At 45.5% G+C, this 27,866-nt stretch overlaps 1 protein-coding gene across 1 annotated transcript in view; it reads right to left on the bottom strand.

Annotated features, from left to right (window-relative positions):
• Positions 1-1,011: 1,011 nt before the first annotated feature.
• LOC116677570 (laminin subunit beta-1-like) overlaps positions 1,012-27,866 on the bottom strand; it is a gene marked incomplete at its 3' end in the record, with an annotated part of 29,054 nt that continues 2,199 nt past the window's right edge. The window contains 23 exon segments of the mRNA XM_032507964.1: positions 1,012-1,236; positions 1,595-1,605; positions 1,607-1,689; positions 1,691-1,724; positions 1,726-1,755; positions 3,600-3,831; positions 6,781-6,924; positions 7,309-7,504; positions 8,104-8,224; positions 8,317-8,444; positions 13,994-14,152; positions 14,802-14,937; positions 15,016-15,095; positions 15,214-15,326; positions 15,985-16,161; positions 17,087-17,275; positions 17,628-17,748; positions 17,975-18,177; positions 18,296-18,359; positions 20,047-20,235; positions 23,193-23,266; positions 24,758-24,896; positions 27,440-27,645. Of these exon segments, the coding sequence (XP_032363855.1) occupies positions 1,012-1,236; positions 1,595-1,605; positions 1,607-1,689; positions 1,691-1,724; positions 1,726-1,755; positions 3,600-3,831; positions 6,781-6,924; positions 7,309-7,504; positions 8,104-8,224; positions 8,317-8,444; positions 13,994-14,152; positions 14,802-14,937; positions 15,016-15,095; positions 15,214-15,326; positions 15,985-16,161; positions 17,087-17,275; positions 17,628-17,748; positions 17,975-18,177; positions 18,296-18,359; positions 20,047-20,235; positions 23,193-23,266; positions 24,758-24,896; positions 27,440-27,645 (3,054 nt within the window).

Below are 27,866 nucleotides of genomic sequence, written 5' to 3'. Positions count from 1 at the left end.
CCAAAACCATCATCCAGATGTTAGAGAACAGAGCCCAAACCCTTCAATAACCCATCACCCTACACAAAACCATCCAGATGTTACAGAACCATTCATCCAGATGTTAGAGACCCATCCCTCCAGACGTTACATCCCACAATCCAGATGTTACATCCCATCCATCCAGATGTTAAAGAACCACCCATCCAGATGTTAAAGAACCACCCATCCAGATGTTACATCCCACCCATACAGATGTTAGAGACCCATCCCTCCAGATGTTACATCCTACAATCCAGATGTTACATCCCATCCATCCAGATGTTAGAGACCCATCCCTCCAGATGTTACATCCCACAATCCAGATGTTACATCCCATCCATCCAGATGTTAGAGACCCATCCCTCCAGATGTTACATCCCACAATCCAGATGTTACATTCCATCCATCCAGATGTTAGAGACCCATCCCTGCAGATGTTACATCCCACAATCCAGATGTTACATCCCATCCATCCAGATGTTAAAGAACCACCCTTCCAGATGTTAAAGAACCACCCTTCCAGATGTTAAAGAACCACCCTTCCAGATGTTAAAGAACCACCCTTCCAAATGTTAAAGAACCACCCATCCAGATGTTACATCCCACCCATCCAAATGTTAAAGAACCACCCATCCAGATGTTACATCCCATCCATCCAGATGTTAAAGAACCACCCTTCCAAATGTTAAAGAACCACCCTTCCAAATGTTAAAGAACCACCCATCCAGATGTTACATCCCACCCATCCAGATGTTAAAGAACCACCCTTCCAAATGTTAAAGAACCACCCTTCCAAATGTTAAAGAACCACCCATCCAGATGTTAAAGAACCACCCTTCCAGATGTTAAAGAACCACCCTTCCAGATGTTACATCCCACCCTTCCAGATGTTACATCCCACCCATCCAGATGTTAGAGACCCATCCCTCCAGATGTTACATCCCACCCATCCAGATGTTACATCCCACCCATCCAGATGTGCGTACTCACTGCTGCAGTCCTGCAGCAGGGCGTTGCCGTAGTAACCGGGCCTGCAGGTCTGGCAGGCGGGGCCCTCGCTGTGGTGCAGGCAGCGCAGACACTCGCCGGTGCGGGGGTCGCAGGCCCCGGGGTCCAGCACGTCGATGTTGTTGTTGCACTGACAGGGCTGGCACTGCCCCCCCACCTCGCCAGGGTTTCCATAGTAACCAGGGGAGCACTCGTCACAGCGAGCACCTGCAGAGGAGGAGGAGAAGAAGAAGAAGAAGAAGAAGAAGAAGAAGAAGAAGAAGAAGAAGAAGAGGAAGAAGAGGAAGAAGAAGAAGAAGAAGAAGAGGAAGAAGAAGAAGAAGAAGACGAGGAAGAAGAGGAAGAAGAGGAAGAAGAAGGAGAAGAAGAAGAAGACGAGGAAGAAGAAGTAGGAGAAGAAGAAGGAGAAGAAGAAGAGTTACAGTAAATTAAATCAAATAAAAATTATATAAAAATTATTATTTTTAAATTGTTAAATTATTAATTTTAATTTTTTGAACTTCACCTGTTTTAATCTCTGTTAAGATAAATAAAGTACTGTTAATGTTAATAAAGTTTTTCTGACCCCTGAATCCGGGTGCAGACACAGACGGCCTGCTGGGAGTCGTCGCTACGGGAACAGCTTCCTGCAAACTGCCGCGAGCTGTCGGGGGCGTCGGGGACACATGCAGGGCCGGCAGTGGTCACCTGACCCAAACCGGGTTACCATAGTAACCACCCAGACACCTGGACCGAGGGGAGATGCAGGAAGTAATGAGGACGCACGATTGGTTCAAAGGTCTGATGGGGGGGGGGGGGGGGGGGGGGGACTGAGGTATATCTCACCTGATATGTGTCTCACCTGTCAGTGGTATAGTGTGTCTCACCTGTCAGTGTGTGTATATTGTGTCTCCTGTCAGTGTGTGTTATAGTGTGTCTCACCTGTCAGTGTGTTATATTGTGTTCACACCTGTCAGTGTGTGTATAGTGTGTCTCACCTGTCAGTGTGTTATATTGTGTTCACCTGTCAGTGTGTTATATTGTGTCTCACCTGTCAGTGTGTGCTATATTGTCTCACCTGTCAGTGTGTGTTATAGTGTGTCTCACCTGTCAGTGTGTTATATTGTGTCTCACCTGTCAGTGTGTGTTATATTGTGTCTCACCTGTCAGTGTGTGTTATATTGTGTCTCACCTGTCAGTGTGTGTTATAGTGTGTCTCACCTGTCAGTGTGTTATATTGTGTCTCACCTGTCAGTGTGTGTTATAGTGTGTCTCACCTGTCAGTGTGTGTTATATTGTGTCTCACCTATCAGTGGTGTGTTATATTGTGTCTCACCTGTCAGTGTGGTTATAGTGTGTCTCACCTGTCAGTGTGTTATATTGTGTCTCACCTGTCAGTGTGTGTTATATTGTGTCTCACCTGTCAGTGTGTTATAGTGTGTCTCACCTGTCAGTGTGTTATATTGTGTCTCACCTGTCAGTGTGTTATAGTGTGTCTCACCTGTCAGTGTGTGTTATATTGTGTCTCACCTGTCAGTGTGTGTTATAGTGTGTCTCACCTGTCAGTGTGTGTTATAGTGTGTCTCACCTGTCAGTGTGTGTTATAGTGTGTCTCACCTGTCAGTGTGTTATATTGTGTCTCACCTGTCAGTGTGTGTTATAGTGTGTCTCACCTGTCAGTGTGTGTTATAGTGTGTCTCACCTGTCAGTGTGTTATAGTGTGTCTCACCTGTCAGTGTGTGTTATATTGTGTCTCACCTGTCAGTGTGTGTTATATTGTGTCTCACCTGTCAGTGTGTGTTATATTGTGTCTCACCTGTCAGTGTGTGTTATATTGTGTCTCACCTGTCAGTGTGTTATAGTGTGTCTCACCTGTTAGTGTGTTATAATGTGTCTCACCTGTCAGTGTGTTATATTGTGTCTCACCTGTCAGTGTGTGTTATATTGTGTCTCACCTGTCAGTGTGTGTTATAGTGTCTCACCTGTCAGTGTGTGTTATATTGTGTCTCACCTGTCAGTGTGTGTTATAGTGTGTCTCACCTGTTAGTGTGTGTTATATTGTGTCTCACCTGTCAGTGTGTGTTATATTGTGTCTCACCTATCAGTGTGTGTTATAGTGTGTCTCACCTGTCAGTGTGTGTTATAGTGTGTCTCACCTGTCAGTGTGTGTTATATTGTGTCTCACCTATCAGTGTGTGTTATATTGTGTCTCACCTATCAGTGTGTGTTATAGTGTGTCTCACCTGTCAGTGTGTGTTATATTGTGTCTCACCTGTCAGTGTGTGTTATATTGTGTCTCACCTGTCAGTGTGTGTTATATTGTGTCTCACCTATCAGTGTGTGTTATATTGTGTCTCACCTGTCAGTGTGTGTTATAGTGTGTCTCACCTGTCAGTGTGTGTTATATTGTGTCTCACCTATCAGTGTGTGTTATATTGTGTCTCACCTGTCAGTGTGTGTTATATTGTGTCTCACCTGTCAGTGTGTGTTATAGTGTGTCTCACCTGTCAGTGTGTGTTATATTGTGTCTCACCTGTCAGTGTGTGTTATAGTGTGTCTCACCTGTCAGTGTGTGTTATAGTGTGTCTCACCTGTCACAGGTGTGCCCGGTGGTGTGGTCCCTGCAGTCGAGGCAGCGCCCCGTGTCGGCCTGGCAGTCGCTGGCGTGCCCGTTGCAGGAGCAGGGGCGGCAGGTGGGGAAGCCCCAGTGACCCGGCAGACAGCGCTCACACTGCCGCCCGTACGCCCCGGACACACACACACACTGACCAGTCAGCTGATCGCACAACGAACTCTGAGAGCCCTGAGGGTCGCACGCACAGGCTGCACACACAGAAACACTGTCACATGTACACATTGCTGCTCTTATTTTCCTCATTGTAAATATCTTCTTATTTTTACTTTTTATATTGTTTACTTGAATGTTATGTTTGTCTGTGGACCAAATTGGTTAAAATGTCTTGTTGTCACCGTGGGATGGAGGGAAACGCAATTTCGATTTCTTTGTATGTTTTGACATGTGAAGAAATTGACAATAAAGCAGACTTTGACTTTGACATGTACACATAGACACACACAGAAACACTGTCACATATATACAGTATATATATCTCTCTATATATATAGATATATATATATATCTATATATATAGTGGGGGAAATAAGTATTTGACCCCTTGCTGATTTTGCAGGTTTGCCCAATTACAAAGAATGCAACGATCTATAATTTTAATCATATGTACATTCTAACAGTTAAAGACAGAATCCCAAAGAAAATTCCAGAAAATCACATCATATAAATTAATTAAAATTGATAACCATCTGATAAGGAAAAACAAGTATTTGACCCCCTGGACAAACAGCATGTTAATATTTTGTAGAAAAGCCATTATTGGCCAGCACAGATGTCAAACGGTTTTTATAGTTGGTGACAAGTTTGTGCACATTTGGCCGGGATGTTGGCCCACTCCTCCCTGCAGACAGCCTCCAAATCATTCAGTTCCAGGTTGTCGCCTGGCAACTCGAATTTTAAGCTCCCTCCAAAGATTTTCAATTGGATCAGGTCTGGAGACTGGCTAGGCCACTCCAGAACCTTGATGTGCTTCTTCTTCAGCCATCTTTTGTTGCTTTGGCGGTGTGCTTAGGGTCGTTGTCGTGCTGAAACCCCCATCCTCGACCCATCTTCAGCCCTCTCACTGAGGGAAGGAGATGTTGGTCCAGAATTCCACGATACAGCCCCGTCCATCCTCCCCTCAATACGATGGAGTTGTCCGTCCCCTGGCTGAAAAGCACCCCCAAAGCATGATGTTGCCACCACCATGCTTGACGGTGGGGATGGTGTGTTCTTGGGTTGTACTTGGGTTCTTTGCCCTCAAACACGACGAGTTGAGTTGAGGCCAAAAGTTTATTTTGGTCTCATCTGACCACATCACCTTCCTCCAGGCCTCCTGAGTCGTCCAGGTGGTGAAGGTGAACTTCATGCGGGGACTTACATGTTTCTTCTTGAGCAGGGGGACCTTGCGTGCGCTGCAGGATTTCAATCCATGACGGCGTAGTGTGTTACCAACCGTTTCTTTTGTAGCTGTGGTCCCAGCTGCCTTCAGTTGATCATCAGTTCCCCCCTTGTGGTTTGGGATGATTCCTCACCGTTCGCATGATCAGGGACACCCCACGAGGCGAGATCTTGTGTGGAGGCCCAGACGAGGGAGGTTGGCGGTGGTGTGGTGCTTCTTCCATTCCTGATAACTGCACGACAGTTGATCTTTTCTCTCCAAGTTGCTTTCCGATTCTCTGTAGCCCGTCCCAGCCTTGTGCAGATCTACAATCTTGTCCCTGATGTCCGTAGAAAGCTCTTTGGTCTTGCCCATGGTGGTGATGTTGGATGCTGGTGGTTGGGTGTTGACAGGTGTCTTTTATACAGGTAACGAGGTGAGGCAGGTGTATTTGATGTAGATAATTGGTTGGGATTGGTGCTGTGTCTTAAAGAAAGACTAACTGGCTTGTAGGAGCCAGAATACTTGCTGTTTGGTAGGGGGTCATATACTTGTTTTTCCTCATCAGATGGCTATCAATTTTTATAAATTTATATGATGTGATTTTCTGGAATTTTCTTTGGGATTCTGTCTTTAACTGTTAGAATGTACATATGATTAAAATTATAGATCGTTGCATTCAGGACAGCACCAACAGGCTCTAACCAGAGTAGAAAAAGAAGTGGGAGGCAAGAAGATAAGGACATTAGAGTCTCTAGTTTGAGAAACTGACGCCTCACAGGTCCCCAACTGGCATCTTCATTAAATAGTACCCGCAAACACCAGTGTCAACATCTACAGTGAAGAGGCGGCTGCGGGATTCTGGGCTTCAGGGCAGAGTGGCAAAGAAAAAGCCATATCTGAGACTGGCCAATAAAAGAAAAAGATGAAGATGGGCAAAAGAACACAGACATTGGACAGAGGAAGACTGGAAAAAAGTGTTGTGGACGGATGAATCCAAGTTTGAGGTGTTTGGATCCCAAAGAAGAACGTTTGTGAGACGCAGAACAAAGTAGAAGATGCTGGAAGAATGGCTGACGCCATCTGTTCAGCATGGTGGAGGTAACATGATGGTCTGGGGGTGCTTTGGTGCTGGTAAGGTGGAGATGTGTTCAGGGTAAAAGGGATTCTGAATAAGGAAGGCTAGCACTCCATCAAGCAACGCCATGCCATACCCAGTGGACAGCGCTTGATTGGAGCCAGTTTCATCCTACAACAGGACCATGACCCTGAACACACCTCCACATGGTGCAAGAACTATTTAGAGCAGAAGCAGGCAGCTGGTCTTCTATCGGTAATAGAGGGGCCAGGCAGTCCCCAGACCTGAACCCCATGGAGCTGTTGTGGGAGCAGCTTGACCGTATGGTACCAGGAAGTGCCCATCCAACCAATCACACTGGTGGAGCTGCTTCTGGAAGCGTGGGGGGGGCATTTCTCCAGATTACCTCAACAAATTAACAGCTAGAAGACCAAAGGTCTGCAACGCTGGAACTGCTGCAGATGGAGGATTCTTTGACCAAAGCAAAGTTTGATGTAAAAAAAATCTTATTTCAAATCCAAATCATTATTTCTAACCTTGTCAATGTCTTGACTCTATTTTCTATTCATGTCACAACGTATGGTGGTGAAGAAGTGGGACTTTTCAGGGAAACACAAAATTGTTTGGGTGACCCCAAACTTTTGAACTGTAGTGTATATATCTCTATATATATGTTCTAATATGAAGTAACGGGGTGCTGACCTCTGCATCCGTTGGGGCCGAACTGGAAGGTGTCCGGAGAACAGCGGTCACAGTTCCTGCCGACCACGTTGGGCCGACACCGGCACTGACCCCCGCTGGGGTCACACACCGTGCTCAGGGAGCCCTGGGGGTCACACTGGCATTCTGGGAAACAGAGTCCAAACACAAAGGGTGAGATCACACTGGCATTCTGGGAATGTCATCAGATTTAACGTGGACTGTACCATTAGATCAGATTAAGGTGTAATGTACCATTAGATCAGATTAGGGGGGACTGTCCCATTAGGGTGGACTGTACCATTAGGGGGGACTGTACCTTTAGGTTGGACTGTACCATTACACCAGATTAGGGGGAACTGTGCTATTAGATCAGACTAGGGTGGACTGTACCATTACAACAGATTAGGAGGGGCTGTACCATAAAACCAGATTGGGGTAGACTGCCCCATTACACCGGATTAGGGGGGACTGTAACATTAGACCCGATTGGGGTAGACTGTTCCATTACACCATATTAGGGGGGGCTACCTTTGGCCCCCTGGTGCAGCAGGGCGGAGATGCTGAAGATGAAGCTCCTGCAGATCTCCGTCATCGGAGACTTGACGACGCTCTGGCTGTTGTCAAGGCAACGGTAACGCTGAAAGGTCTCCCACCCGCTGGACTCGCCTTCTGCTGACCCCCCCGAGAAGATCTCCAGGTTCTTACAGTGGGGCATCAACACGATCTGGTGGTAAAAAACAGTTACTCTCATTCCCCCTGCTCTAATGTTTCCCCCTCTCATTCCTCCTACTCTGGCGTCTCCCCATCTCATTCCCCCTGCTCTAGCGTTTCCCCCTCTCATTCGCCCTACTCTGGTATTTCCCGTCTCATTCCCCCTGCTTTGATGTTCACCCCTCTCATTCCCCCCTGCTTTGATGTTCCCCCTCTCATTCCCCCTGCTCTGGTGTTTCTCCCTGTCATTCCCCCTGCTCTGGTGTTTCCCCCTCTCATTCCCCCTGCTCTGGTGTTTCCCCTGTCATCCCCCTGCTCTGGTGTTTCCCCCTCTCATTCCCCCTGCTTTGGTGTTTCCCCTGTCATTCCCCCTGCTCTGGTGTTTCCCCTGTCATTCCCCCTGCTCTGGTGTTTCTCCCTCTCCTTCCCCCTGCTCTGGTGTTTCCCCTGTCATTCCCCCTGCTCTGGTGTTTCCCCCTCTCATTCCCCCTGCTTTGGTGTTTCCCCCTGTCATTCCCCCTGCTCGGGTGTTTCCTCCTGTCTTCGGGTTTAGAGACACATGGAGACATATAACTTGCAGACGGACAGATGATGTGAACAAAGTGTCCTCACCGAGTCAATGAGCGTGTACGGAGACTGGACGTCGCTGACGGCCGAGTACAGCGGCAGGCTGAGGCGGATCGTGTAGTTCAGACCAGATTCAAAACAAACCGGTCTGGGAAGAGCCACGTACCTGGGGGGACAGGAAACAGGAAAAAGGAAGACTAGTCACTTCCTGTTGAAGATGACTCGATGCCTCGTGGGTCGTTGGTGGCCGAACGTTACCGTGAGCCGGGATGAAGCGAGATCATCTGGTGGTCGTCGTCGGGAACCGTGTTGACACAGCGACTGTCTGCTCTGATTGGTCCAGGTCTCATCACGGTCATCAGAACCTCCTCCCATTGGTCGGGCAGCTGCAGGACGACATCACAGCTGTCATGGTTTCATTGGACATTCATTGAACATAAACATTCAATCCATCTGCGCCTCAAGGAGCAGATGGTTTAGTGGGAGGCAGGCCTGGCTCACCTGTCCAATTTGAGAACTCAGTGGGGCCCGGGAGTCAAAAGGTTTGCCCACCCCTGCTCTAGAGTCTGTAAACTGGCTCCTATTGGTCGATTTGAAGACCTGTTGGTTCTTCCCATTGGTCGATTTGAAGACCTGTTGGTTCTTCCCATTGGTTGATTTGAAGACCTGTTGGTTCTTCCTATTGGTCGATATGAAGACCTATTGGTTCTTCCTATTGGTCGATATTAAAACCTGTTGGTTCTTCTTATTGGTCAATATAAAGACCTGTTGGTTTTTCCTATTGGTTGATATGAAGACCTGTTGGTTCTTCCTATTGGTCGATATGAAGACCTGTTGGTTCTTCCTATTGGTCGGTATGAAGACCTATTGGTTCTTCCTATTGGTCGATATGAAGACCTGTTGCTTCTTCCTATTGGTCGATGTGAAGACCTATCGGTTCTTCCTATTGGTCGATATTAAGACCTATTGGTTCTTCCTATTGGTCGATATTAAGACCTATTGGTTCTTCCTATTGTTCGATATTAAGACCTATGGAAAACAACAAAATAAGTTACCATAGTTATGCGGACGACACACAAATTTACATAACCTTATCGCCAGGGGACTATAGTCCAATACAAAATCTAACTAAGTGCATTGAACAAATTAACGGCTGGATGTGCCAGAACTTTCTGGAATTAATGAAGGAAAAACTGAGTTGTTTTTGGAGCAAGAGAGGAACGATTAAAAGTCTGCGCTCAGCTTCAAACAACAATGTTAAAAACAACAGACAAAGCCAGAAATCTTGGTGTAGTCATGGACTCAGACCTGGACTTTAACAGCCACATTAAGACAATTACAAAGTCAGCCTACTGTCACCTAAAGAATATATCAAGGGTTAAAGGACTTATGTGTCAACAGGACTTGGAAAAACTGGTCCATGCTTTCATCTTCAGTAGACTGGACTACTGTAACGGGGTCTTTACAGGTCTCCCTAAAAAATCAATCAGACAGCTGCAGCTGATTCAGAATGCTGCTGCTCGAGTCCTCACTAAGACCAAGAGACTGGATCACATCATTCCAGTCCTCACTAAGACCAAGAGACTGGATCACATCACTCCAGTTCTGAAGTCTTTACACTGGCTTCCTGTGTCTCAAAGAATTGATTTCAAAGTACTCTTGCTAGTTTATAAATCCCTTAACGGTTTAGGTCCAAAATACATTTCTGATCTGCTACTACACTATGACCCCCCCAGACCTCTCAGGTCATCTGGGACAGGTCTACTACTACACTATGACCCCCCCAGACCTCTCAGGTCATCTGGGACAGGTCTGCTACTACACTATGACCACCCAGACCTCTCAGGTCATCTGGGACAGGTCTGCTACTACACTATGACCCCCCCAGACCTCTCAGGTCATCTGGGACAGGTCTACTACTACACTATGACCCCCCCAGACCTCTCAGGTCATCTGGGACAGGTCTGCTACTACACTATGACCATCCAGACCTCTCAGGTCATCTGGGACAGGTCTGCTACTACACTATGAACCACCCAGACCTCTCAGGTCATCTGGGACAGGTCTGCTACTACACTTCTGTCTGTGCCTCCCCCGCTAGATCTTCAGCTACACCCTGAGATCGCGCTCCTTCCCCGCCGGAGATACATCCACCGCGGATCTCGCCGGAATTTCCACCTTGATGACTCCAATCCAATAACAGCCCTCTGGTCCACCTCTCGCCGTTCCCGCCGATGCTCCTCCCGGGCCGCTGACCGCGGTTTGCTTGCTAACCTGGCTAGGGTAGCAAGCCCCGCCCCCGGCTTCAACACCTCTGCTGTCAACTTTGGTCTCCTGAATGTCCGCTCTCTCACAAACAAGGGTCAGCTCATCCAGGATCTCCTCACTGACCGTAAGCTGGACTTCCTCTGTCTCACGGAGACCTGGCAACAACCCAGTGACTTCTCTCAGCTCAACGCCTCTACTCCACCTGGGTTTGTTTATCATTCTCATCCTCGTGGCTCTGGCCGCGGGGGAGGTCTCGCGCTGCTCTATCGCGAGAAGTGGAAGATGTTGCCAGTTTCCACTCCAGTTTTCCGCTCTGTGGAATGCTTTGTTTTTAAATTGCCTGGTCCTACTCCCACAGTTATTGCCACAGTCTACCGCCCCCCCAAACCACACAGCGACTTTTTAAACGAATTCTCCATACTACTTACCCACCTCTCTACTCTCTCTCCTAATGTCATTCTCCTTGGTGATTTTAATATTCACATTGACAATATAAATCTCCCACTCACCAAAGACTTTACCTCCTGTCTTGACAGTTCTGGATTCCATCAGTATGTTGATTTCCCCACACACATAAAAGGACATTCACTGGATTTAATCTGCTGCTCTGGTTTAATCCCCTCCAGCTGTTCTGCTGATGATGTTCACATTTCGGATCATTTTCTTTTGTCCTTCAATATCTCTCTGTCTCTCTCTGTAATCAAGCCAGTCCGCCAGATCTCTCTTCGTAATATCAAAAACATAAATACAGACATCCTATCCTCCCACATTGACAATTTGCCTATTCCTGATTTTTCCTCTCCAGACCACCTTGTCACCCATTATAATTCTGGACTTTGCAATATTCTCAACTTCCTTGCCCCTCTCAAAACCCGATCTGTGTCCTTTTCCCGCTCTGCCCCTTGGTTTTCACCTGAGCTCCGCCTCATGAAAGCCAAGGGTCGCCAACTTGAACGCCTCTATAAAAAAACTGGTCTCTCCATTCACAAAGAAATGTATAAATCTCATCTTCTTCATTACTCAAACTCAATAGCCGTAACTAAATCAAACTACTATTCTGACCTCATCTGCTCCAACAAAGGAAACTCCAGGTCTCTCTTTTCAATAATCCATAAGACCTTTAATCCCCCTGATTCTCTGCCTTCTCACATGTACTCAGTTGAAACTTGTAATTCACTGGTTGTCTTTTTTAATGAAAAAATCAACTCCATTCACCAGCAATTACATTTTACCCCCTTGCCTTCACCTCCCCCTTTGCCCCTCCCCAGTAGCCAGTAATTTTGCTGCTTTCTACTGCCCACCCCCTCCGAAATTTCTGATCTCATTCGTAAATCCAAGTCCTCAACCTGTTCTCTTGACCCCCTCCCAACAGCTCTGGTCAAAACCTGTCTCACTTCCCTCCTCTCCTTCATAACTACCATTATTCATTCCTCTCTCTCCTCTGGTATTGTCCCCTCACTTTTCAAAACAGCATCTGTCTCTCCGATTCTGAAAAAACCTGGCTCAGACCCAACCAACTATAATAATCTTCGTCCTATCTCAAATCTTCCCTTTATTTCTAAAATTCTTGAAAAAATAGTGTCTGTTCATCTCCATGCTTTTCTTACCCTTAACTGTCTTTATGAACCTTTCCAGTCTGGTTTTCGCCCCTCCCATAGTACTGAAACTGCCCTTATAAAAATCACCAATGATCTCCTCACAGCTGCTGATTCCGGACTCATCTCCATCCTCATCCTCCTCGATCTCAGTGCGGCCTTTGATACCGTTTCTCATTCCATTCTCCTCAATAGACTTTCTTCTCTCGGCATCTCTCACACCCCTCTTGACTGGTTCCGCTCATATCTCTCCGACCGCACTCAGTTTATTCAACTCAAATCTTTCACATCCCACGCCCCCCGTTACTACTGGCGTCCCTCAAGGCTCAGTTCTTGGCCCCCTTCTTTTCATCACCTCCCTACTTCCCCTTGGCAATATCTTCCGCAAATTCAACATTCATTTGCACTGTTACGCAGACGACACCCAGCTCTACTTATCCAGCAAACCCACCTCCTCGCTCCCCCCTTGTCCCTTACTAACTGCTTACTTGAAATAAAAGACTGGTTCACCTCAAACTTCCTTAAACTAAACAGTGATAAAACCGAACTCCTCCTCGTAGCCACCAAATCCACCCTATCCAAAATCAATAGTTTCACTCTACCAATCGACAACTCCTTGGTTTCCCCTTCCCCTCAGGTCAAGAGTCTGGGCGTCATCCTCGACTCCTCCCTCTCCTTTCAGTCACACATAAATAATATCTGCCGGTCTGCATACTTCCACCTACGCAACATTAACCGCCTCCGTCCGTCCCTTACCCCTCACACTGCCTCCATCCTTATCCACAGCCTCGTCACCTCCCGCCTTGACTACTGGAACTCTCTCCTTTTTGGCCTTCCTCAAAAATCCCTCCATAAACTTCAACTTCTTCAGAACTCAGCAGCTGGTGTCATCACCAGAACCCCCTCATTTCATCATATAACCCCGGTTCTTCAGCAGCTGGTGTCATCACCAGAACCCCCTCATTTCATCATATAACCCCGGTTCTTCAGCAGCTCCATTGGCTCCCGGTTCAATTCAGAATACAATTTAAAATCCTTCTCCATACTTTCAAAGCCATCCATAACCTTGCTCCTCCATATCTATCAGAACTCCTACACATTGCCGTCCCCTCCCGCTCCCTCAGATCTTCCTCCTCCATCCACCTCACTGTCCCCCATGCTCGACTCATCACCATGGGGACCAGAGCCTTCAGCCGCTCTGCTCCCCAGCTCTGGAGCTCACTCCCACCTGACCTCCGCAACATCAACTCTCTCCCCTGTTCAAAACCAGACTAAAACCCATCTGTTCCAGCTCGCTTATCTGTAAATACACTGTTCCTGTTCCTGTTTTGTTTTGTTTTTGTTTGTTTTGTTTTTTGTTTTATTTGTTTTGTTATTACTACTTACACTTTTCTGTTCCCTGTATCTGTCTTTTATTGTCTGTAAAGCGTCCTTGAGTGTTAGAAAGGCGCTGTTAAATAAAATGTATTATTATTATTATTACTATGACCCCCCCAGACCTCTCAGGTTATCTGGGACAGGTCTACTTTCTGTCCCCAGAGTCAGAACTAAACAGGGTGAAGCAGCTTTCAGTTTCTATGCTCCTCATATCTGGAATAAACTCCCAGAAACCTGTAGATCCGCTGCTAATGTTTTTCTACAAATAAAGCTGCCTTGACTTCCCTACTGGTTCTTCCTATTGGTCGATATTAAGACCTATTGGTTCTTCCTATTGGTCGATATGAAGACCAGTTGGTTCTTCCTATTGGTCGATATGAAGACCTATTGGTTCTTCCTATTGGTCGATATTAAGACTTATTGGTTCTTCCTATTGGTCGATATGAAGACCAGTTGGTTCTTCCTATTGGTCGATATGAAGACCAGCTGGTTCTTCCTATTGGTTGATATGAAGACCTATTGGTTCTTCCTATTGGTCGATATGAAGACCAGTTGGTTCTTCCTATTGGTTGATATGAAGACCTATTGGTTATGATAGCAAAAGGTTTCTGATGGTTTCTATCCATCCATTGGCGAGTGAAGCCAGTGTCACAACATTGGTTTGCGTTGAGCTGGTGGGCGGAGGTTTCTCCTACCTGAGGTTCGTAGCGGATGATGATGTCATACTCCATGGAGTGGGGGATGTTGTCCACGGAGAACTCCAGGAAGGCCCCCTCTGGGACATTGACCAGGCCGATACCTGTCCAGGTGGGACTGCGGTCCAGAGGGTGGGGTCGTGGCACCACCGTCACTCCCTGCAGGACACATGGAGACATGAAGACCAGTGTCCCTGTGTGTGTAACAAGCATAGTGTGTGTCCTTGTGTGTGTAACAAGCATAGTGTGTGTCCCTGTGTGTGTAACCAGCATAGTGTGTGTCCCTGTGTGTGTAACAAGCATAGTGTGTGTCCATGTGTGTGTAACCAGCATAGTGTGTGTCCCTGTGTGTGTAACCAGCATTGTGTGTGTCCATGTCTGTGTAACCAGCATAGTGGGTGTCCATGTGTGTGTAACCAGCATAGTGTGTGTCCCTGTGTTTGTGTAACGTTGCTAGATTTACTGTATATAAGTGTCGTCATTGTAAATTTAACATGATGGTGAATAATTCAGCTAAGGAAATAAAAGTGGGGCAAATATTGAACCCTGTGGGACACCACATGAAATGTATGGCCTCCAATACTGAAACAACAGTTTTGAAGGAACAAACAGTGTCAAACCAGCTGAGTCTTTCCAATAATATCAAACTCTTAAAATGAAAAGTCATATTTTGACTAATGACACTCCTAATGTTGACTTTTTACATCCCATAATTCTGGTGTTATCATTCACAACCTTTCACATGTTTTGCACATCTTCCACAGAAAGTGGAAGGATTGAAAGGTCAGAGGTTAAAACAATGACTCACAGGTCCAAACTTGGCGTCCTCGGCCTCATAGGTGTAGTGATCCAGAGCGATGAAGTAGAATCCAGACTGGACCTGATCACAGCGTCGACCGAACATGTGATCTCTGCAGACGCACTGACCGCTCACCTGATCACACCTGCAGGAACACGCACACATTGTCCAATCAGAGAGAGAGAGAACAGTGTCTGATCTCCAGACCTAGACGTGAACTCACTGGTTGTTGACAGCTCCTCCAAGGTCACAGTCACATGGTCTGCAGCCGTCCATATCGTTACTGAGACCCCAGTGTTCAGCCTACACACACACACACACACACACACACACACACACACACACACACACACACACACAGTCTCAGTTACACTGATCTAGTTATAGACAACGCTTATAAATATGTAATAACTCTTCTCACCTCACACTGGTCACAGTTTTGTCCCGTCACCAGACGTTTACAGAAGCAACTTCCTGTTTCACTGTCGCAGGGATTTCCTCCAGGAAGAGTTCCCACGGGGCTGCAGCTACAGGCTGAAAACACACAAAATACACATAATAACACACACACACAGCTAATATACACACACACAGCTAATATACACACATTTATAACACACACAGCTAATATATCCACATTAATAACACACACACAGCTAATATACACACACAGCTACAATACACACATTGATAACACACACAGCTACATTACACACATTAATAACACACAAACACACAGCTAATATACACACATTAATAACACACACACAGCTACAATACACACATTGATAACACACACAGCTACATTACACACATTAATAACACACAGACACAGCTAATATACACACATTAATAACACACACACACAGCTACAATACACACATTAATAACCCACACAGCTAATATACACACATTAATAACCCACACAGCTAATATACACACATTAATAACACACACAGCTAATATACACACACATTAATAACACACACAAACACAGCTACAATACACACATTAATAACCCACACAGCTAATATACACACATTAATAACACACACAGCTAATATACACACATTGATAACACACACACACACACACACACACACAGCTACAATACACACATTAATAACCCACACAGCTAATTTACACACAAACAGCTACAATATACACACTCTGTTTGTGTGTAGTTGTGTACCTGTACAGCCTTCAGGCGTGTCCCCCAGCCCGTAGTGTGCCGGTCTGCAGCGCTCGCAGCGCTCTCCTTCCACGTTGCTTTTACAGCGACACTGACCAGCGATTAGACCGAGCCGAACGTCCGTCAGGCCGTCGCAGACCCCCCCATTCAGAGAGCCGAGGGGGTCGCAGTTACAGGCTGCACACAGGAAATTCAACAAAATAAACGTCTACACGACAGGTAGGTCATCAAATTAAAGGTCTACAGGACAGGAAGGTCAACAAAATAAAGGTCTGGGGTAAATGTTGGGGTGTCTGGTGTCTCTGAGTGTTAGGGTTAAGTTAGGATAGAGACAGGGACTCACGCTGGCAGATGTTGGGGTGTCTGGTGTCTCTGAGTGTTAGGGTTAGTTAGGATAGAGACAGGGACTCACGCTGGCAGATGTTGGGGTGTCTGGTGTCTCTGAGTGTTAGGGTTAGTTAGGATAGAGACAGGGACTCACGCTGGCAGATGTTGGGGTGTCTGGTGTCTCTGAGTGTTAGGGTTAGTTAGGATAGAGACAGGGATTCACGCTGGCAGATGTTGGGGTGTCCGGTGTCTCTGAGTGTTAGGGTTAGTTAGGATAGAGACAGGGACTCACGCTGGCAGATGTTGGGGTGTCCGGTGTCTCTGAGTGTTAGGGTTAGTTAGGATAGAGACAGGGACTCACGCTGGCAGATGTTGGGGTGTCCGGTGTCTCTGAGTGTTAGGGTTAGTTAGGATAGAGACAGGGACTCACGCTGGCAGATGTTGGAGTGTCTGGTGTCTCTGAGTGTTAGGGTTAGTTAGGATAGAGACAGGGACTCACGCTGGCAGATGTTGGGGTGTCTGGTGTCTCTGAGTGTTAGGGTTAGTTAGGATAGAGACAGGGACTCACGCTGGCAGATGTTGGGGTGTCTGGTGTCTCTGAGTGTTAGGGTTAGTTAGGATAGAGACAGGGACTCACGCTGGCAGATGTTGGGGTGTCTGGTGTCTCTGAGTGTTAGGGTTAGTTAGGATAGAGACAGGGACTCACGCTGGCAGATGTTGGGGTGTCTGGTGTCTCTGAGTGTTAGGGTTAGTTAGGATAGAGACAGGGACTCACGCTGGCAGATGTTGGGGTCTCGGACGTCCCTCTCTGGGTTTTGGTAGAAAAAGGGTTGACACTGTTCACAGTTGTGTCCGGCCGTGTTGTGCTGACACTCGTCACAGACCCCCCCGCTGACGTTTCCTGAAGCCACAAACATGGCCATGTCGAAATGACACGAGTCGGAGTGCTGGTTACAGTTACACTCTACAACACCAGAGAAGAAGAGAGGAGATTCAGTTTAAATTAAATTAATCTCTAATCCGATCGAGGTCATGATGATTGATCATTGATCAGAAATAAAATCAGGATTTAAACAGGCTGGTGGTTTTAGTGGTTACAACCAGAAGAAACCAGTTTCCAGCAGTAGAAACTAGTTTCCAGCAGTAGAAACCAGTTTCCAGCAGTAGAAACCAGTTTCCAGCAGTATAAAACTAATTTCCAGCAGTATAAACTAGTTTACAGCAGTATAAACCAGTTTACAGCAGTAGAAACCAGTTTACAGCAGTAGAAACTAGTTTCCAGCAGTAACAACTACTTTACAGCAGTATGAACTAACTCTTGCAGGCGTTGGTGTTGCGTCCCTCGGCTGGTCGCCATGGCAACTCGTGGTAGAAGTCCTGACACTGCTCACAGTTCAGACCTTTGGTGTTGTGGTTACACATGCAGTGACCGTGGACCTGGACACAGAAACTCAGTTCATCATTAAATCATTGGTTAATCATCAAAAATCAACCTGGACTCTGAACGGGCTTCCTGGTCTAAGTCTTTTGTTTTCACGCCTCCAAGTCAACTGGTGCAGTCCTAGCTAGCTCCTAGCTAGCTGGTAGCTAGTTCTCCCATTGCGTCTTGCCGGGGGCCACCATCAGGACCACACAGCCATGGGTCAGGAGGATCAGGACTCACCATGCCCTCGGTGGCCTGTCCGGCTCCCTGGACCGGGGCACACTCGGAGGCGTGTCCGTAGCAGAAGCAGTTTCCTCGGACCACCATGTCGAAGATGGCGTAGTAGTACTTCTCCTTGATCTCCATGCGGGAGTCCAGCAGGTTGTCCCCCAGCGTGTGCAGCTTGGTGAACTTCACCCGCAGGTCCGTGATCTTCAACATGTCTGCACACAAGATCAACAGTAATAACAATCAATAATCAATAATCAATAACAACAATCAACAATTAATAATCAACAGTCAATAATAACTCAGACTTTGGGAGGTGGTGGGGAGACCTACTCTGGATTCGGGGGCTGTAGGGGTCATCGATCCTGAATGCCGGGTCCAGGACTCGGAAAATCACCTGGAAGAAAAAAAAAACTAAGATCATTTATTTGTAATTTTATTAAAAACTTATTAAAACTGACATAGTCAGAGAAGGGTATCCCAGTTAATCTGAGTCCCAGTCCCAGTTGTTCTGGGTCCCAGTCCCAGTTGATCTGGGTCCTAGTCCCACTTCATCTGAGTCCCAGTCCCAGATCATCTGAGTCCCAGTCCCAGTACATCTGAGTCCCAATCCTAGTTCATCAGAGTCCCAGTTTATCTGGGTCCCAGTTCCAGTTCATCTGGGTCCCAGTCCCAGTTCATCTGGGTCCCAGTTCCAGTTCATCTGAGTCCCAGTCCCAGTCCTCAGATATTGTGTTGCACCAGGTTGAAGACCTGGGTCCTACCAAGTTATTATGAACTTCTTCATTCATGGTGAAAAGATATTAAAAGATTATAATTCATCGAGACCAGATCCCTTAACACTCTGGGCCCTGAGGCCATTTTTACAGTTTAATTTCTGTCTGGATTTATTTTATAATAACTTGTAAAACATCAACGCTGTTGTCTACAGTCCAGATATGAACGTCATGTCTTCAGGACAAACTGGGTTATTAGAATATTTGGGTTGCAGTGAGGTCACTTGCATGTTAAAAATGGTTGTAGGGCCTTTAAGATAAATAAATAAATAAATAAATAAATGAATCTTCCAGATATGTATTGATATCACAGACATATAAGTAAAACCTCTAAAACACTTCTCATATGTCTTGGGAGTCACACTGTGAAGAAATAATCATTTGACAAAAGTTGACAAAATACATGCATTTTTCCAAAAAAGTCAAGACGTTTTGCTCTCATGACATTTACTTATGCCAATAATAACATAATAATGTCATATTTATTGATATTACACCCACAGCAATGTTATACAAGCAAATATGTGTCTAAATAGTGCATCATTTGGCCTTCCATAGAGTATATAGGCATTTTTGTCCCCTCTGGCCTTCCATACAAGAGGGGTGCCTTTATCTCCCATATATGGGCATATACTTCCTGAAACAATAGACGGGACAGACAGAGAGAGAGACGGAGGAGCGAGCCAGCGGCAGAAATGAGCCAAAACGCGATGAATTATGGACATAAAGTGGATCAATCTTGGATATAACAGTATGGATTTAAAGCCCAAAGAGGCTGAAGTTCCAGGCTGGATAGAAAACCCCCTGTAGAGGCTAGAAAGACCCGGAAAAGACCTCCGTAAAGCCGAAAGCGCCAGGATTCAAACAAAACCAAAAGTGAGTAAATCGCTTGTACGGTTCAAAAGTTATTAAACTATGAATCAGAGGTACTTTTTTACTCGTGGGCGAGTGTCTCGGGCTCAGAGGGTTAAACAAAGACCAGTTTTAACAAGGATCCAGTATTTTAACGGAAAATCCGTTATTGTAACGGAAGGAGGATCCGTTATTTTAACGGGAGGAGGATCTGTTATTTTAACGGCGGGATGATCCATTGTTTAATGGGAGGAAGATCTGTTGTTTTAACAGAGGATCCGTTATTTTAACGGGAGGAGGATCCGTTATTTTAACGGGAGGAGGATCCGTTATTTTAACGGGAGGAGGATCCGTTATTTTAACGGGAGAAGGATTGATTGTTTTAATGGGAGGAGGAGAAGTCGTTATTTTAACGGAGGAAGGATCCGTTGTTTTAACGGAGGATTATTTGCGTACCTCTCCTTCGGTGGACGGCTCGATGTCCGAGTAACGCGAGTCACAGATGACGTCGTCGACCTTCTGCATCGGACCGTGGGAGACCGACGGGAACGAGGTCTCGCAGTCGTAGGCAAAGTACCGGTAAACCTTCCACGTCTTCCCAAAGTCAGCTGATCGCTCGATCACCATGGCAGCCGGACGGAACGTCTGAGGACGGGAAACCCCGTTAGAAACAAACGTTACATGGAGTTACATTAATAATACAGAATCATTACAGAAGTCATAACATAAGTTATGACTGAAGTTATAACAGAGGTTATAACAGAAGTTATAACAGAAGTTATAACAGAAGTTATAACAGAACATAAGTTACAACCGAAGTTATAACAGAACAGAAGTTTATAACAGAAGTTATAACAGTAGTTATTACAGAACAGAAGTTATAACAGAAGATATAACAGCACAGAAGTCTTAATAGAAGTCATAACAGAACAGAAGTTATAAATGAAGTCATAACAGAACAGAAGTCATAACATAAGTTATAACAGAAGTTTTAACAGAAGTTATAACAGAACAGAAGTCATAACAGAAGTTATAACAGAAGTAATAACAGAAGTTATAACAGAAGTTATAACAGAACAGAAGTCATAACAGAAGTTATAACAGAAGTTATAACAGAACAGAAGTTATAACAGAAGTTATAACAGAAGTTATAACAGAAGTTATAACAGAAGTTATAACAGAAGTTATAACAGAAGTCATAATAGAAGTTATAACAGAACAGAAGTCATAATAGAAGTTATAACAGAAGTCATAACAGAAGTTATAACAGAACAGAAGTCATAACAGAAGTTATAACAGAACAGAAGTAATAACAGAAGTCATAACAGAAGTTATAACAGAACAGAAGTCATAACAGAAGTTGTAACAGAAGTCATAACAGAAGTTATAACAGAAGTCATAACAGAAGTTATAACAGAACAGAAGTTATAACAGAAGTTATAACAGAAGTTATAACAGAAGTTATAACAGAACAGAAGTTATAACAGAACAGAAGTTATAACAGAAGTTATAACAGAAGTTATAACAGAAGTCATAACAGAAGTTATAACAGAAGTCATAACAGAAGTTATAACAGAAGTCATAACAGAAGTTATAACAGCACAGAAGTTATAACAGAAGTTATAACAGAAGTTATAACAGAAGTTATAACAGAAGTTATAACAGAAGTTATAACAGAAGTTATAACAGAAGTCATAACAGAAGTTATAACAGAACAGAAGTAATAACAGAAGTCATAACAGAAGTTATAACAGAACAGAAGTCATAACAGAAGTTGTAACAGAAGTCATAACAGAAGTTATAACAGAAGTCATAACAGAAGTTATAACAGAACAGAAGTTATAACAGAAGTTATAACAGAAGTTATAACAGAAGTTATAACAGAACAGAAGTTATAACAGAACAGAAGTTATAACAGAAGTTATAACAGAAGTTATAACAGAAGTCATAACAGAAGTTATAACAGAAGTCATAACAGAAGTTATAACAGAAGTCATAACAGAAGTTATAACAGCACAGAAGTTATAACAGAAGTTATAACAGAAGTTATAACAGAAGTTATAACAGAAGTTATAACAGAAGTTATAACAGAAGTTATAACAGAGACGCAACAATTCCCCCAAAAACATGCAAGTCTTGCTTTAAACGGGCAGAATACAAATGTAGTATCACTGTATGATATACTGTGTATATATACTGTGTATATATACTGTGTATAAATCTATATATGTACATACACACTCACCGGCCACTTTATTAGGTACACCTGTCCAACTGCTCGTTAACACTTAATTTCTAAGCAGCCAATCACATGGCGGCAACTCAGTGCATTTAGGCATGTAGACATGGTCAAGAGAATCTCCTGCAGTTCAAACCGAGCATCAGTATGGGGAAGAAAGGGGATTTGAGTGACTTTGAACGTGGCATGATTGTTGGTGCCAGAAGGGCTGGTCTGAGTATTTCAGAAACTGCTAATCTACTGGGATTTTCACGCACAACCATCTCTAGGGTTTACAGAGAATGGTCCGAAAAAGAAAAAACATCCAGTGAGCGGCAGTTCTGTGGGCGGAAATGCCTTGTTGATGCCAGAGGTCAGAGGAGAATGGCCAGACTGGTTCGAGCTGATAGAAGGGCAACAGTGACTCAAATAACCACCCGTTCCAACCAAGGTGGGCAGAAGAGCATCTCTGAACGCACAGTACGTCCAACTTTGAGGCAGATGGGCTACAGCAGCAGAAGACCACATCGGGTGCCACTCCTTTCAGCTAAGAACAGGAAACTGAGACTACAATTTGCACAAGCTCATCGAAATTGGACAATAGAAGATTGGAAAAACGTTGCCTGGTCTGATGAGTCTCGATTTCTGCTGCGACAGTCGGATGGTAGGGTCAGAATTTGGCGTCTCCAACATGAAAGCATGGATCCATCCTGCCTTGTATCAACGGTTCAGGCTGGTGGTGGTGGTGTCATGGTGGGGGGAATATTTTCTTGGCACTCTTTGGGCCCCTTGGTACCAATTGAGCATCGTTGCAACGCCACAGCCTACCTGAGTATTGTTGCTGACCATGTCCATCCCTTTATGACCATAATGGACCCAACTTCTGATGGCTACTTTCAGCAGGATAATGCGCCATGTCATAAAGCTGGAATCATCACAGACTGGTTTCTTGAACATGACAATGAGTTGGCTGTACTCAAATGGCCTCCACAGTCACCAGATCTCAATCCAATAGAGCATCTTTGGGATGTGGTGGAACGGGAGATTCGCATCATGGATGTGCAGCCGACAAATCTGCGGCAACTGTGTGATGCCATCATGTCAATATGGACCAAACTCCCTGAGGAATGCTTCCAGCACCTTGTTGAATCTATGCCACGAAGAATTGAGGCAGTTCTGAAGGCAAAAGGGGGTCCAACCCGTTACTAGCATGGGGTACCTAAGAAAGTGGCCGCTGAGTGTATATATATACACACACACATAGTGGTGGTGTGAGTACTGGGAGCCAGAGAAGACAGATGAAACAACTGGTACAGGATAACACCGTTAATGAACGGTGTCAGCCAGCGATTACCCAGAATCCCCTGCTGCATGCACAACTCACCTTAAAGGTCATGATGAGATGTGTGAAGTGAAACTCGGCCTCCAGCTTCAGCTGCACCGTGACGTTCTCCACGCCTGCAACACAGCGTCAATAACTCAATATATATATATCTATATATATATATAGATATATATATCTATATATATATATATAGATATATATATCTATATATATATAGATATATATATATGCATATTTATATATATACAGTGAGGAAAATAAGTATTTGAACACCCTGCTATTTTGCAAGTTCTCCTACTTAGAAATCAACATTTTGACGTTGTTTTTTTAAGTTCTAGTTTCTGCAGGACCGACCGACTGAACTCAGTAGATCTTGTTTCTCGGGAAAGTTCCTGCTGTGGAAACACCCCCCCCGCACCTGTAATAATATGGCCTGCAGCGGGGCCCCGCTCCACAGCTTTACAACCTCTAACCCTGCAGAAAGACTGGTCAGAGCGGATCACATCTGAAACATGGATGTCTCTGATTGGTCAGAGCGGATCACATCTGAAACATGGATGTCTCTGATTGGTCAGAGCGGATCACATCTGAAACATGGATGTCTCTGATTGGTCAGAGCGGATCACATATGAAACATGGATGTCTCTGATTGGTCAGAGCGGATCACATCTGAAACATGGATGTCTCTGATTGGTCAGAGCGGATCACATATGAAACATGGATGTCTCTGATTGGTCAGAGCGGATCACATCTGAAACATGGATGTCTCTGATTGGTCAGAGCGGAGTGTGTGACTGTGTGTGTGTGTGTGTGTGTGTGTGCGCGCGGGAGTGTGTGTGACTGTGCGACTGTGTGTGTGTGTGTGTGTGTGCGCGCGGGAGTGTGTGTGACTGTGCGACTGTGTGTGTGCGTGTGTGTGTGTGTGTGTGTGTGTGTGTGACTGTGTGTGTGTGTGTGTGTGTGTGTGACTGTGTGTGTGTGTGTGCGTGTGTGCACGGGAGTGTGTGACTGTGTGTGTGTGTGTGTGAGCGCGGGAGTGTGTGTGTGTATGTGTGTGCGTGAGTGTGTGTGACTGTGTGACTGTGTGTGTGTGTGTGTGCGTGAGTGTGTGTGACTGTGTGACTGTGTGTGTGTGTGTGTGACTGTGTGTGTGTGTGACTGTGTGTGTGTGTGTGACTGTGTGTGTGGTGTGTGTGTGTGTGTGTGTGTGTGACTGTGTGTGTGTGTGTGTGTGTGACTGTGTGTGTGACTGTGTGTGTCTGTGTGTGTGTGTGTGGTGTGTGTGACTGTGTGTGTGTGTGTGTGACTGTGTGTGTGTGTGTGTGTGACTGTGTGTGTGTGTGTGTGAGCGCGGGAGTGTGTGTGTGTGTGTGCGTGAGTGTGTGTGACTGTGTGACTGTGTGTGTGTGTGTGTGTGCGTGAGTGTGTGTGACTGTGTGACTGTGTGTGTGTGTGTGACTGTGTGTGTGTGTGTGACTGTGTGTGTGTGTGTGTGTGTGTGTGTGACTGTGTGTGTGTGTGTGTGTGTGTGACTGTGTGTGTGTGTGTGTGTGACTGTGTGTGTGTGTGTGTGTGTGTGACTGTGTGTGTGTGTGTGTGTGTACCATTCTCAGACTGCCACCAGGTCTTCAGTCTGTTGGGAGCGAACGTTGTGACAACGTTCTCGATGCGATGGCCGCTCATCTGTTCACTCAGCTGATCGTACGGAGTCGCCGAGTCGCACAGGAAGCACTTCTTCTCCTCCTGGCTCAGCACACACAGAGAGAGACAGACAGGCAGAGAGACAGGCAGAGAGAGACAGGCAGAGAGAGACAGACAGGCAGAGAGACAGGCAGAGAGAGACAGACAGGCAGAGAGACAGGCAGAGAGAGACAGACAGAGAGAGACAGACAGGCAGAGAGACAGGCAGAGAGACAGACAGGCAGAGAGAGACAGACAGGCAGAGAGACAGACAGAGAGAGACAGACAGGCAGAGAGACAGGCAGAGAGAGACAGGCAGAGAGAGACAGACAGGCAGAGAGAGACAGACAGGCAGAGAGACAGGCAGAGAGAGACAGACAGGCAGAGAGACAGACAGAGAGAGACAGACAGGCAGAGAGACAGGCAGAGAGAGACAGACAGGCAGAGAGACAGGCAGAGAGAGACAGACAGAGAGAGACAGACAGGCAGAGAGAGACAGACAGATAGACAGACAGGCAGAGAGACAGACAGAGAGAGACAGACAGGCAGAGAGAGACAGACAGATAGACAGACAGGCAGAGAGACAAACAGAGAGAGACAGACAGAGAGAGACAAACAGGCAGAGAGAGACAGACAGACAGAGAGACAGACAGAGAGACAGACATATAGACAGACAGAGAGACAGACAGAGAGAGACAGACAGGCAGAGAGACAGGCAGAGAGAGACAGACAGGCAGAGAGAGACAGACAGACAGAGAGACAGACAGAGAGACAGACAGAGAGAAAGAGAGAGACAGACAGACAGAGAGACAGACAGAGAGACAGACAGAGAGAAAGAGAGAGACAGACAGACAGAGAGACAGACAGAGAGACAGACAGAGAGAAAGAGAGAGACGGGGGAGTAAAGAGTTAATAATGAGGTAAATTCCTGAGATTCCTGTCTGGTCTCATCAGATCTCTCGGGGGGGGGGCGTTCTGTTGAGATTCAGATGGGGGGGCGGGGGGGGGGGGGGTCTATGATCATTTTACTGATGAAACTTTGCACATATTTACATATTATTGTATGGGTAGAATATTATTTTGTGGGATAATTTGCTTCCATTAAAGATTTGTTAGTTATGGTGATGAGACTACACTGGGTTATTAATAACTGGTCCATGTGTTCAGTAGTAAGTTAGTTATGGTGATGAGACACTATACATTGGGTTATTAATAACTGGTCCATGTGTTCAGTAGTGAGTTAGTTATGGTGATGAGACTACACTGGGTTATTAATAACTGGTCCATGTGTTCAGTAGTGAGTTAGTTATGGTGATGAGACTACACTGGGTTATTAATAACTGGTCCATGTGTTCAGTAGTAAGTTAGTTATGGTGATGAGACACTATACACTGGGTTATTAATAACTGGTCCATGTGTTCAGTAGTGAGTTAGTTATGGTGATGAGACACTATACACTGGGTTATTAATAACTGGTCCATGTGTTCAGTAGTGAGTTAGTTATGGTGATGAGACACTATACACTGGGTTATTAATAACTGGTCCATGTGTTCAGTAGTGAGTTAGTTATGGTGATGAGACACTATACATTGGGTTATTAATAACAGGTTTACTAAACAGGAAGCTGTGTGTGGTCCACATCTTCCCCTCAAACCGAATCAAAGTCAGCTTTTCACTGAGCACGCTCAGTCCCACTCTCAATCTGATTGGACGCCTTCACTTTGACCTTTGAAGTTGTCTACGAGTTCTAAACAGAAACATCTGGAACATCTGGAGAAACATCAACATCTGTCTGCTCTCAGAGCTCCTTTTAGGGAGGTGGTTTCATACAGGAAACACTGCAGACACACACACACACACACACACACACACACACACACACACACACACACACACACACACACACAGCCAGACACAGATAAACACACACACACAGCCAGACACAGATAAACACACACACACAGCCAGACACAGACACCGACAAAGATACACACACACACACACACACACACACACACACACACACACAGCCAGACACAGACACCGACAAAGACACACACACACACACACACAAACACACAGCCAGACACAGACAAACACACACACACACAAACACACACACACAAACACAGAGACAAACACACACAGCCAGACACACACACACACACACACATCTCAGATGCAGCCTAGTTGGATCTCAGTGCAGACTGTTAACTTACCATGTGTCTGTAGTTTACATTATTATTAGTTACCTGTATGTGGTGTCTGTAGTGTCTGCAGTGTCTGTAGTGTCTGTAGTTTACCTGTCTGTAGTTTAACTGTCTGTAGTGTCTGTAGTGTCTGTAGTTTACCTGTCTGTAGTTTAACTGTCTGTAGTGTCTGTAGTTTACCTGTCTGTAGTTTAACTGTCTGTAGTGTCTGTAGTGTCTGTAGTTTACCTGTCTGTAGTGTCTGCAGTGTCTGTAGTTCACCTGTCTGCAGTGTCTGTAGTTTACCTGTCTGTAGTTTAACTGTCTGTAGTGTCTGCAGTGTCTGTAGTTAACCTGTCTGCAGTATCTGTAGTTTACCTGTCTGTAGTTCACCTGTCTGTAGTGTCTGTAGTTTACCTGCAGGTGGCTGACAATGCAGAATGGTTCGGGGCGGTTCAATCCGCAGGTAGAGGTGGACGACAGTTGGTGGGCTCGGCCAATCAGAAGGTCTCCTGTTGCCGGGTAACAGCTGCCCTCTGTGCACACGTCACTGAGCTCAGGGATGCTGACATCATCGACTGAGGCCCCGCCCCCCTCGGCGCCACCTGAGCACACCTGCAGAGCTGAGAACACAAAGTCTGATTGGGTCTGAACAACATAAAAGAAATGTCATCACAGTGATTATAGATTTAACGAGGTTCTCTGTCATTATTCATTATTATTTTTAATTATACCTGTCTGTAGTGAACCTGTCTGTACTGTACCTGTCTGTAGTGTCTGTAGTGTACCTGTCTGTCTGTAGTGTCTGTAGTTAATCTGTCTGTAGTTTACCTGTCTGTAGTGT

The sequence above is a fragment of the Etheostoma spectabile genome, unplaced genomic scaffold, assembly GCF_008692095.1.
Source record: "Etheostoma spectabile isolate EspeVRDwgs_2016 unplaced genomic scaffold, UIUC_Espe_1.0 scaffold00005315, whole genome shotgun sequence".
In the NCBI taxonomy this organism is placed as follows: domain Eukaryota; kingdom Metazoa; phylum Chordata; class Actinopteri; order Perciformes; family Percidae; genus Etheostoma; species Etheostoma spectabile.
The sequence above is the reverse complement of the archived record's forward strand: the minus strand, read 5'-3'. Positions and strand labels throughout refer to the sequence as shown.